Source organism: Heloderma suspectum, chromosome 2 (genome assembly GCF_057233095.1).
Source record: "Heloderma suspectum isolate Gila_16-S chromosome 2, 16-S_ref, whole genome shotgun sequence".
NCBI lineage: Eukaryota > Metazoa > Chordata > Lepidosauria > Squamata > Helodermatidae > Heloderma > Heloderma suspectum.
Window position 1 is genome coordinate 159,047,467 of NC_139459.1, and position 12,142 is coordinate 159,059,608.

Consider the following 12,142-nt stretch of genomic DNA (forward strand, 5'->3'; position numbering starts at 1 on the left):
CCAAGTTCCCAATTACCTCCCTAGCTTCCCACTGCCACTCCCAGGCTCACCCTTCCTCTTAGGCCTGTTTCCTACAGGCAGGTAGTTCTTCCAGGGTACCATCCCTTATTTGTGGGGAGGGGGGAAATCTTCCGTTGCAAGTACCTGTTAGTTCTTTTTACCAGCCCAAGAACTGGGATATATCGGATTGACTCAAAGGAACACAGACTCAGAATGCAGGTTCAAAGCTTTATTAATACACAGAAGTAGAAGTACACTGCAGACATGAGTAAAGTATTTTCTAACCGCTAAAACCCTATGCAGACATTTGCTGCATGGTTTTAGGGCTAAGGTGTGTAGGGGGACGTGAGTGCCCATGTAAGCCAGCATCCCTGCACACCCAGTACCCAGGGTTCATTGCGAACCCTGCCTTGTCAGGATTCCTGATTGCAGGAACACTGTAACTGTGCTGAGCGTTTACGGAGCCCTCTTCAGTCCTTCATGCTCAATGCACAAATTTCTAACTGAGTATGCTGGCTCACATGTGCACCCATGTCCCCCTACACACTTGAGCCCTACACATGAGGAGGTGAATGGTTGCATAATGATTGAATCAACGGACAAACAAATATAATGCTATTCTCACCCAATGTCCCAATTCCACTGTACTAGGGTGATCAAGCCTAGAACAGGGAGGCTGTAGCTGGTCTTGGGCAGGGATGGAGCTGAGGTTCTCTTGTGTAAGTGTCCTTCTTACGTATATCCCAAACAAATACTGGGGTAATTAGAGTTGCTGGTTCCCACACTCACCTCTGTGTCTTCTGGCAATGGTTATGTGATTCCAGTCCAAACTACATACAGTTCGTTCAGCCCAATGGTCCAGGAAGACCATGGCATAATGGGATGATTATAAGATGATGTCACCCCATTCAAAGGTGGGTGTCCAACCTAGCCAGAAGTGTGCTTATCTGTTCCCAACAGCTGAAAGACTGGGGTTTGGGTTATTTGATATAATGTTTATCTTAACAGCTCCTCCTAAGGCATACAAGGTTACAAAAAAAAAGCCCTGCTGTAAAGCAAACAGCATTGTATACTATGGCTTATAAACTAGCATTCCCCACGTCCCCTTAATGTAATCGTATGTAATTTGTGGTATACCTCCCACCCCTTCATTTCTCATGGTCTATTGAGGCTGAAGCATCAAGATATTTTGAGTAAGCAGGGCATAAACAGCATCAGATGCCATCTTGTTTTGAGCAGAATATAGCGGTCCCTTTGTTCCAGGGGTACTCTGCAATACTACAGCAGGGTTGTTACATCTCCTGAGACTCAGGTCTGAGACACAGGGGAGGAACCTGGGTGATAAGCAGATGGAGCTTGGGGAGGGTGGGATAATGCTTAGGGCAGAGGATGGCAGGAAATAAGTTACTGGAAGAACCTGCCTGGGCCTGGTGCCCTTGGGTGGAGCCTGATGGAGCCTGATTGCGTATGATGAGGAGGTACTGCAAAGAAAGTTAAAATTCTGAAATGCATGGTCAAAGTTGCAGACCTGGCAACCATACCTGTGGCGTTCAGGGTAAAGAAGCAACTGGGATTGCCACTTTCCTCCACCATGCACATCACATGGGGCAGACGGGGACAAATGAATCCTCTCTCTTTCATGCTCTTGAGAGGAAGCTATTTCTCTTCCTCTCTTCCTAGCAGCCCTTTGCAAAGCAAAATATCTCCCCCACCTCTCCAGTGCAGCAACCCAGATTCACATTATGCAGGAGAAAATGCCTTGCACTCTCAGACACTGTGTGAAATGAAAGGATTGCTTCTGCAGGGTGTTCTCTGCACTGTCTCTCACCAAAGGAGAAAATGGGCAAGGCAATAACTCGGGTACCTTTTGGTCTTGGGTACCAAAAACCTTGTGCTGGCCCTGAATGCATTTATGTTTCCCCTATTCTGCTTTAAGTTACATTCTATATATAAATCCAGTTCACACCTAACACTGGGAAATTCCTAGGTTGTTTAACCCAGGAACTGCAGGAGGAGCGGAGCACATGAGCCTCACACATACCATTTCTGTTTTCAGCCCTCCTGGGTTGTTTTGTGACATCCGAAACTGGAAACTCTGGGTTGTTTATGGGTTAAACAACCCAGATTTACCCAACAACAAATCATGGGTTCTAATCCTCTCACAATTCCTGGATTAAACAATCCAAGAATTGCCCAGCCTTACATGCGAACCAGGTGTTGCTAACAAAATTAATTGTACCTTCTCTTAGTTGAATTGTGAAGCTAACTGGATTGATACAAGCCCTTGTGTTTTAAGGATATTTTGTTGCAGATATATTTGACCTGAGTCTAGTAACTTCCTTTCAGTCACTGTTTTCCCTAGGTTAACTGGAATAATATAGTGAGGACTGTAATTTCTCATAATCTACAGGGTGTGGGCAGGGAATTCCAGTCCAGTTCTTGTACCAGGAGAAGATCGTGGGGTAGGCACAGCACAAATAATAAAAGGGCCTTGTAGACAGAACAGTTGAGTAAATTGAGATGTTTACTGCATAGGGTGAAGCTTGGAGGTGAAGCTGTGCAGGGTTACTTAACACTACTGTTCATTTGTTGTAGCCCTAAGACATCTTTTCATATGATGCACCCTCTGTTATCTAAAAGTAACGTGCACTTGTTAAGAAACAAGCATGTAGTTAGTCCTAGTATTCCAGCTTTATTTCTTCAGACATAGACATAACAGATGTCTTTTGAGACACAGCACCTGCTCAAAACTGCAGGAGAAGGCTTCATGCATTCTTATGTGGTAACTGTGATCCAACTGCGTTTCCTCCTTCCAGGAATTTTCAGAACAGTCTGACCAAGAAAACAGAGTAGATCACTTAGAGCAGCTTCTGATTGCCTGAGACATCAAAGAAAATGTCTCCCTTCATGTAAATTCATACACTTAAAAATATTTTGTAAAACTTGTCAAATAGCATTTTTAGGAGCCAGCTTAGAAGGAGAGACTGAGACCCCTGATTGCTCCAGTGAGCAGAGGGATCCTATTCCCTCTGGTGCACTCCAATCACCTTCCTGTGCAGATGCTCATAGGCGCTCTCACTATCACTACTTCATAACTTCCACTGAGCTGAGTCACTGCACTGAAAACAGCTTCTACAACAACAGTGTAAGGAGAACGCTGCTCTCTTTGCTGCTCTCTTTGGCAACCCAGGTGCCAGTCACCAAGCCACTAGTTTAAGTCACTAGTGGTAACTGGACAGACACATGGACTTTTACAGTCCTTTTTATTTGTGCAATAGTCCTTACAGTACCTACAAAATAGATATAAAACAGCAAAGTTCACCTTTTGTACCTATAGCAGCTTGTATGTTTGCCTGCGTTGGGACAGAAAATTCAAATAATTCCTTTCAAGATATGCAAGCAACTGTTTTGCCTCCAAATCTTTAGGAGGTGTTCCCACGTGTTCTTTTTTCTGAGCTATGTCCTGTATGCAGCTCTCACCATGAAGTCTGGTGAGACTTCAGCTCTCATCTGAAGTCACTGATTATAATTTTACTTCTGGGTTTTATTGTGGGAAAGCAAATCCCTCATTAAAGTGGGACTCACTTTCCTCTACAATCTGCATGGCATGTATTGAAGGGCCATAGCTCACCTCTTCAGGAGCAGGTCTGCTGGATGGAAAGGGCTCCATTTCAAGCAGTAGCCTAGATCCCTGCCACTCATCAGTAGATCATCTCAGGAGCAAGCATATATACATGCTGGGTGGATCTGCTGTCAAGAAGGGTACGAATCTGCTGTTTGAATGGCGGGCTAGAATATACCCAAGGAAAAGATGCCTATGACACACTGCACCCCTTTTGTTAGAGCATATCTGCTTGAATGGGCAGGGCTCTGGCCTGCCCTTTCAAGAAGGAGGCTGAAACCACTACCAACCTTCCAGTAGAGCTACTCAGGAGTAAACACCCCAGCATACTGTTACATGGCAGAATGGGGTGTTTATTCAAAAGTAACTCTGCTGCTGCTCTTTGAGAGTATGACATGCAAACCCACAAAAGAAGGGGTTCTAGAAGACAGTACAGTTTGCGCATGGCTCCTTTCTGGGAGAAGGAGGGACATACTCCCTTTGGCCATGTTTGACAAGATTTGCAATTTGACTTAATTTCATCTGGACTTTGCTGCAGCTTCTGCTTCCCAGACTTTTAAACCCTAGCTCAAAACTATGGTGGATTCTTAATTCATTTATATTGATTTATGTGTTTTGTATTTGGAGCCAGGTGGTAGGTTCAGAGCAGATAACATTCTACATGATAGGAGATCAACCTGGCTTTGCTCACTTGTTGGACATTTCAACAGTCACCCTTCCCCTCTTCCCATACAAGAGAAAAGAGAGAGCCATCTTAACAGCCAGAGCCCTGTGGCTAGAAGAAGAAAAGCTTAGCCCTGTCCACCTGCCATCAGCTTAAAAAGCTACTTGGGCTCTGACAATTCTACCCAGGCAACAGAAACATCTTGAGTAGCAGGGGACAGTTGTCTTTTGGCAGTACTAAAGAATGGTGGCTGACTGGGGAAGATTTGGGGGAAGGATGGATCTCATGGTTTTTATGTTTCTCTATAAACCGTAAGATATTTAGATGGAATAGTCAAAGTTGGAAGTTGAATGTTTAGTACTCAAAACCACCCAGTTAATCTCGCAGCAGTGACACAGAACCACAGAGGTGAAAGGTACCTCAGAAATCATCTAGTCCAACCTCCTTCTCAATACAGACTGCAAGTACCCTAACAGATGGCTATCCATCCTCTGTATGTAAATCCAGTGAAGGACAGCCCACCACCTTCTAAGGTATTCTCTTACACCAGTGTCAAACAGCTCTTACCATTAGGAAGTTTCTCCTAATATTCAACCAAAATCTACTCCCCTGCAATTTTGTATTTGGAGCCAGCTGGTAGGTTTAGAGCAGATAACATTCTACATGATAGGAGATCAACTTGGCTTTGATCACCTGTTGGACATTTCAATAGACACCCTTCCCCTCTTCCCATACAAGAGAAAAGAGAACCTGTTAGTTCTAGTTCTGCCCTCTGAACAAGTCTCCTCCATCTGCTGCATGTCAGCCCTTCAGATATTTGAAGATCACTATCATATCTCCCCTTAATCTTCTCTTCTCCAGGCTAAACATGCCCATTTCTTTCAGTTGTTCCTCATAGGACTTTGGTTCCAGATCACTCACTATCCTGGTTGTCCAATTTGTCAGTGTCCTTAAAACACCACTGCCAGAACTGGACATAGTACTCCAGATGCAGCCTCAATGAGTGGAAATACAGGTTGCTTACCTGTAACTGTAGTTCTTTGAGTGGTCATCTGTGCATTCATACATATGGGCTCTGAGCCTGCGCTGAGTCTCATTCAGGAAGCTTCTATAGCTGAGGAACGTTTTAGCCAGAACCCTCCCCCACTGTCCACTGTGCATGTCCCAGAAGGTTCCCACTCATTCCCTCACTTCCTTGAGACCGGCTAGTATGGCCTCGGATCCAAGAGAAGAAACAATCACGCCTCGGTACCCACATCGAATCTGACATTGAAACCGAAGCGGGGACAGTGGGTGGGTTGTGTGAATGCACAGATGACAGCTCGAAGAACTGCAGTTACAGGTAAGCAACCTGCATTTCCTCTTCATGGTCTCTGTGCATCACACATACGGGTGATTAACAAGCTCACTTACCAGAGGGAGGGAGGTGTCCTAAGCCAAGACTGATAACAGCACGGCTCACCCAAAAGCACAGTCTGCCTGTGCTTTGACATAGAGTTTGTAGTGCTGACAAATATCAACAAATGTCGATGGTTTCAACCACACAGCTGACCTGCATAAATCCAACAGCAGTAAGCCTTTGGTAAAAGTTGTAGACGTGGCTACTCCTTGAGTGGAATGTGCTCCAATGTGCGAAGGCCATTCCAACCCAGACAAATCATAGGCCAGACCAATAGTTTGCACGATCCTCCTCCTCTGGGAGGAGACAGGAGAGCCCTTCTTGGGACCCCATAGGAAACAAAAAGGCACTGCGTGGTACGGAACAACACTGTCTTGGACTTGTAAAGGGCCAATTACCTCTTGACATTGAGAGCATGCAGCTTTCTCTCCAGGTCAGAAGAAGGCGGCAGTGATATGGTTTGGTTGACATGAAAATCAGAGACCACCTTAGGTAAAAAGTCAACATCTGGTCTCTGGTCAACCTTGTCCTTGTGGAAAATTATGTAGAGATGATCCACTCATAAGGTGGAGATCTGACTAACATGCGTAGAGGACGTGATGGCGACCAGGAAAACCACTTTCCACGATAGTAAACAACGGTCAGTCATGGCCAGAGGCTTGAAGGGTTTCGAGAGGCGGGTGTGTAAGACAACAGAGAGATTCCACTGAGGAACCAGAGGTCACACTGGAGGCACCAAGTTCCTTAGACCCCTCAGAAACTGGTGAGTAGTAGGGTGAGTAAAGTAGGAGAAACCTTGAACCGACCCTCTGTAACAAGAAAGAGCCGCCAAATACACTCTTCTGGACGAACATTTTAGGCCTTTTTGGAACAAACTATGCAAAAAGAAAATAACATTCTCCACCGATGCCTGAAGAGGATAAAAAGCATGAAAATGAGCAAACTTCAGAAAAGACGACCACTTTGCAGCATAGGACCGATGAGTAGCCGGCTTCCAAGCCACATCCAGGACTGCCTGAACTCCGGGTGGAACTGGAGGTACAATATTTATTGCCGAATCTGCCAAGCTGTTAGTTTCAGAGTGTCGACATCCAGATGTCGAATCCTGCCTTGGTCCCAACAGATGCAGAAGGGTTCGGAACCATGGTTGCCTCGGCCACCAAGGAGCAATTAGAATGCAGCCTGTCATGTGCTATCTTCTGCAGCACCTTGGAGAGGAGGAGAAACACAGGGAACAGATAAAAAAGTTTCCCTCACCACTGTAGCTGGAACACATCGCCCACAGATGATGACTGATCCCCATTCTTGTGCAGAAATGAGCGCAGGCCGCATTTGCTCATGTCGTAAATAGGTCCACTGTGTCGCAAACAGGACCCCATTCCAGGAACAGCTGATCCAAGTTGTGAGCCAACATCCCCCACTCGTGAGACAATTGGTACGCCTGACTTAGGGTATCCGCTAGAACTTTATCTCGTCCAGCAATGTGAAGAGCACTCAAGATGATGTGCTGCTGGGTTGCCCACTGGAAAATGTCCAGAGTGAGGTTGACAGCCTGGGAGGAATGCATACCACCTTGCTTCTGGATGTGCCAAAAGACTGCCTTATTGTTGGTCAGAATTTGCACATGTCGTCCCTGAAGGTAAGGTTCGAAAGCTTGCATTGAAGCTGCAAGAAACTGTAGGAAGTTTATGTGGTACCCCTTTTCTTTCACAGACCAAATACCCTGAGTACGCAGCAGGCCACAGTGGGCTCCCCATCCTGAGAATGAGGTGTCTGTCATCAGGATTCAAGTAGATGATGGCTGGATGAAGGGAACTCCTCGGTCCAAGTTGCATGGCTGCATCCACCAGAGAAGGGATGTCAACACTTTGTCCGGGATCATGAGTCGGCAATGCTGAGCATCCACAGTGGAATTGAAATTTTGGAGCAACCAGTTCTGCAGTGGCCACCCACTGAACAACTGTGACCATAGCTGCCATGTGTTCCAGCAAAACTTGAATGGTACAGGGGGTGACCCATTGATGAAGGAAGACGGTCTCCACAAGAGTAACCAGCTGAACCTGCTGGTTTCACAGAAGGTAAGCACATGCAGTTGTAAAACCCAGTAGCACCCCTATAAACTGGAGATGTTGAGTAGGGTTCAGAGTTGATTTCTCCCTGTTGAGATACAGGCCCAACACACCCAGAAAGTTCAGAACAATCCCGATGGTACGGTAAAGATCCTCTTGGGAGTCCGAGACGAGCAGCCAGTTGTCCAGATAAGGATAGACCTCGATTCCCTGAAGTCTCAGGTAGGTGTACACCATGCACTTCATCCACCATGCACTTCATAACAACTTTCGGGGTGGTCGCCGACCAAAGGGCAGGACCCGAAACTGGAACATGTCAGTACCGAAGATGAAGCGTAGGTAACGATGGAGGGCATCCACAATTGCTATATGAAAGTACGCATCCTTCAGGTCTATGGCAGCAAACCAAACATTCCTTCGAAGAAGAGGGAAAATCATGGCCAACGTGATCATTCTGAACCTTCTGGGGGTGATGAACTTGTTTAAGTCCCTCAAGTCCATGATGGGGTGGAGGCCTCCGTCCTGTTTCAGTACAGTGAAATACCGAGAAAAGAAGCCGTCTTCCAACCAGAATGAAAAAACTCTTTGGATAGCTCCTTTTTGGGATGGATGTCTCCAGAAAGAGGGTTTGCGAAGACGGAGTAATGCAGACAGTTGGCAAGGGCCGGGTTGCACCTCACAAAGGCTGGGAAGAATGTGTTTGGCCACAGCATGAAGAACTTCATCAGGAGAGCTTTAAACTGAATCCTATGGGAAAGGGAGATGTAAAGTTGGGGGTAATAATGGACAAAGAAGGCTCATGCAATGCAACTGACAGAACAGCTCTAACAGCGCCCAATAATAGTCTTCAGACACATGTAGGAAGAAAGCCAGACTATGAAGGACATGGTCTTCAATGTCTATATACATCCCAGAGTATGGGAAACAAACAGAACGAACTTGAACTCTTAATACAGGAGGGAAATTATGACTTGATTGGTGTAACTGAGACTTGGTGGGATGACTCCCATGACTGGAATATAGCAATTGAAGGCTATAACTTGTTCAAAAAGAACAGGAGGAACAGAAAGGGAGGTGGGGTTGCACTATCTGTGAAAAATACATATCTCTGCACAGAAATACAGGAGGATGAGCTTGGTAGCCCCATCGAGAGCATCTGGGTTAAAATAAATAGAGCAAAGAATAAAAGGAACTTGGTGGTCGGAGTCTACTACCGGCTACCCAATCAAGGAGAAGACGAGGATGAAACTTTTGAAAAGCAAATAGCCAATGTCTCAAGGAACATGATGTAGTAGTAATGGGGCACTTCAATTTCCCCAATATTTGTTGGGAGACAAATTCTGCAAAACATGGCCCCTCCAGGAAATTCCTGGCGGATAACTTCCTCCTACAGAAAGTGGAGGAAGGAACTAGAGGATCAGCTCTCCTTGACTTGATCCTAACCAACAGAGATGACGTAGTGGATAAAGTAGCACTTACAGGAACTCTGGGGGAAAGCGACCATGTTATACTGGAGTTCTTGGTTCTAAGGGAAGCAAAAGCCGGGTGTAGTCAAACGCGTACGCTAGATTTTAGGAAAGCTGATTTTAATAAACTCAGAACAATGGCAGGTCCCATGGCAAGCGACTCTAACGAGAAAAGGAGTCCAAGATGGGTGGGAGCTTTTCAAAAAGGAAATTCTCAAGGCCCCATTACAAACAATTCCAACAAGACGAAAAGGTGGAAGGCAACAGAAGAAGCCAATTTGGCTTCACAAAAAGCTTAGAGATGACCTGAAAACAAAAAAGGACACACATAGGAAGTGGAAAGAAGGCCAAGCAACAAAGGAAGAGTACAGGCAGGTAGCACAGACTTGCAGGGATGGCATCAGGAAGGCTAAAGCTGAGAACGAGCTGAGGTTAGCGAGGGAGGCTAAAAGCAACAGAAAGGCTTTCTTCAGCTACGTGCATACAGACAGAGGAAAGAAATGGTTGTTCAGCTATTAAATAGGATGGCAAAAGCAAAATGATAACAGATAACAAAGAAAAGGCAGAGGTGCTCAATTCCTACTTTGGCTCAGTCTTCTCACAAAAGAAGGTCTATGACCCCCCGGCAAAGGCAAAGTACAGGCTGAAGGGGCAGGATTGCAGCTTGAGATCGATAGGCACATGGTCAAGGAACACCTAATTACTCTGAATGAGTTCAAATCTCTAGGGCCAGATGAACTGCATCCTAGAGTAATCAAGGAACTGGCAGAAGAACTCTCAGAACCGCTGTCTATTCTCTTTGAGCAATCATGGAGGACAGGTGAAGTGCCAAATGACTGGAAGAGAGCTAATGTGGTCCCTATCTTCAAAAAGGGTAAAAAGGAGGAACCTAGGAACTACAGACCAGTCAGTCTGACATCAATCCCTGGGAAAATTCTGGAGCAATTGATAAAGCAATCCATCTGTAAGCACCTTGAAAACAATGCAGTGATTACTCGAAGCCAACATGGATTTGTCAAGAACAAATCCTGCCAGATGAATCTGATCTCATTTTTTGATCAAGTCACCTCCCTTGTGGACTGTGGGAATCATATACCTTGACTTCAGCAAAGCTTTTGACAAAGTGCCCCATGACATCCTGAGGAGCAAACTAGCTCAAGGTGGGCTAGATGAAACAACGATCTGGTGGATCCATAGGATCCACAGAATTGGACTCAAACAGTGCTTATCAATGTGATCTTCTCAAACTGGGGAGAGGTAACGAGCGGGGTACTGCAGGGCTCAGTCCTGGGCCCAGTGCTCTTCAACATTTTTATTAATGACTTGGAGGAGAAGGTGCACGGAATGCTGATCACATTTGCAGATGACACAAAATTGGGCGGGATAGCTAATACTTTGGAAGACAGAAACAAAATGCAAAGTGATCGTGATAGACTGGAGTGCTGGGCAGAAAACAACAGAATGACATTTAATAGGGATAAATGCCAAGTTCTGCACCTAGGAAAAAGAAACCAAATGCACAGTTACAAGATGGGGGATACATGGCTCAACCACACTACAAGCGAGAAGGATCTTGGAATTGTTGTAGATCACAAGCTGAATATGAGCCAACAACGTGATGTGGCTGCAAAAAGGGCCAATGCTATTTTAGGGTGCATTACCGCATAGCTTCCAAACCCCAGGAAGTACTAGTTCCCCTCTACTCAGCACTGGTTAGGCCTCATCTGGAGTACTGTGTCCAGTTCTGGGGACCACATTTTAAGAAGGATGCATTGCAGACATTGAAGGATGTCTGCAATTTTAAGAAGGATGCATTGGAGAGGGTTCAGAGGAGGGCAACAAAGATAATCAGGGGACTGGAAACAAAGCCCTATGAAGAGAGACTGAAAGAACTGGGCATGTTTAGCCTTGAGAAGAGAAGACTGAGGGGAGATATGATAGTACTCTTCAAGGCCTTGAAAGGTTGTCACAGACAGGAAGGACAGCATCTCTTCTCGATCATCCCAGAGTGCAGGGCACAGAATAATGGGCTCAAGTTACAGGAAGCCAAATTCCAGCTGAACATCAGGAAAAACTTCCTGACTGTTAGAGCAATATGACAATGGAACCAATGACCTAGGGAGGTGGTGGGCTCTCCCACACTGGAGGCATTCAAGATGAGGCTGGGCAGCCAACTGTCAGGGATGCTCTGACTTGGATTCCTGCACTGAGCAGGGGGTTGGACTCGATGGCCTTGTAGGCCCCTTCTAATCTATTCTATGATTCTATAAAAGAGCCAACCTTCTCCCCTCCTTGTTGACCGGCAACATGTGATGCTTTTGCAACCTTCCCTGTGCCGACTCCATGATAATTGAGTTGGGGCGCGGGTGTAAATACAGAAACTCTGCACCCTTTTCCTGTACTCGATAAAGGGATTCAAGGCATTTAGATGTTGGGGTCATGGAGGATGGAGTCTTCCAGGACTGTTGAATGGTCTGAAGGAAGGTTGGGAGGAAGGGAACCGATGCCAGTTTTGACGACTCAGTACGGACAGAGTCGAAGACAGGATCCTGTATATGGCTGGAGTACTTCAATGCCCAACGAATGGGCCATCCTGCTGACTTGCTCAGCAAAGTTGAACATGTCCTCCGAAGGGGACGCTCCCTCTTGGGACCCCGCCATGTCATCTGGAGATGGGATGGAAGGTGGGACGGATGAGGAGGAATCGGACCGGTAGTTATCAGCTGAGCCATGGTCCGAGTCCGTTCATAGAACAGCAGCTGCAGGCGGGATCGGCTGTGGCACCGACGCCAGAGTCAAGTGAACCCATTTAGGGGCATCTACGTAACTGACTCTGCAAAAGGGAAGAGGAACAAGGTGGCACAGGCAGAGGCACAAGGAGCTCATCTCTTGCAGGAGGATGAGAAACAGTTGCTGTGCCTG

General features: G+C 46.1%; 1 protein-coding gene across 4 annotated transcripts in view; it reads right to left on the reverse strand.

Annotated features, from left to right (window-relative positions):
- Positions 1-215: 215 nt before the first annotated feature.
- CFAP91 (cilia and flagella associated protein 91) overlaps positions 216-12,142 on the reverse strand; it is a 135,769-nt gene continuing 123,842 nt past the window's right edge. For all 4 annotated transcript variants that reach the window (XM_084835395.1, XM_084835394.1, XM_084835398.1 and 1 more), the window contains one exon: positions 216-2,832. In XM_084835395.1, the coding sequence (XP_084691521.1) occupies positions 2,693-2,832 (140 nt within the window). In that variant the 3' untranslated portion in view covers positions 216-2,692. The remainder of the gene's footprint in view (positions 2,833-12,142) is intronic.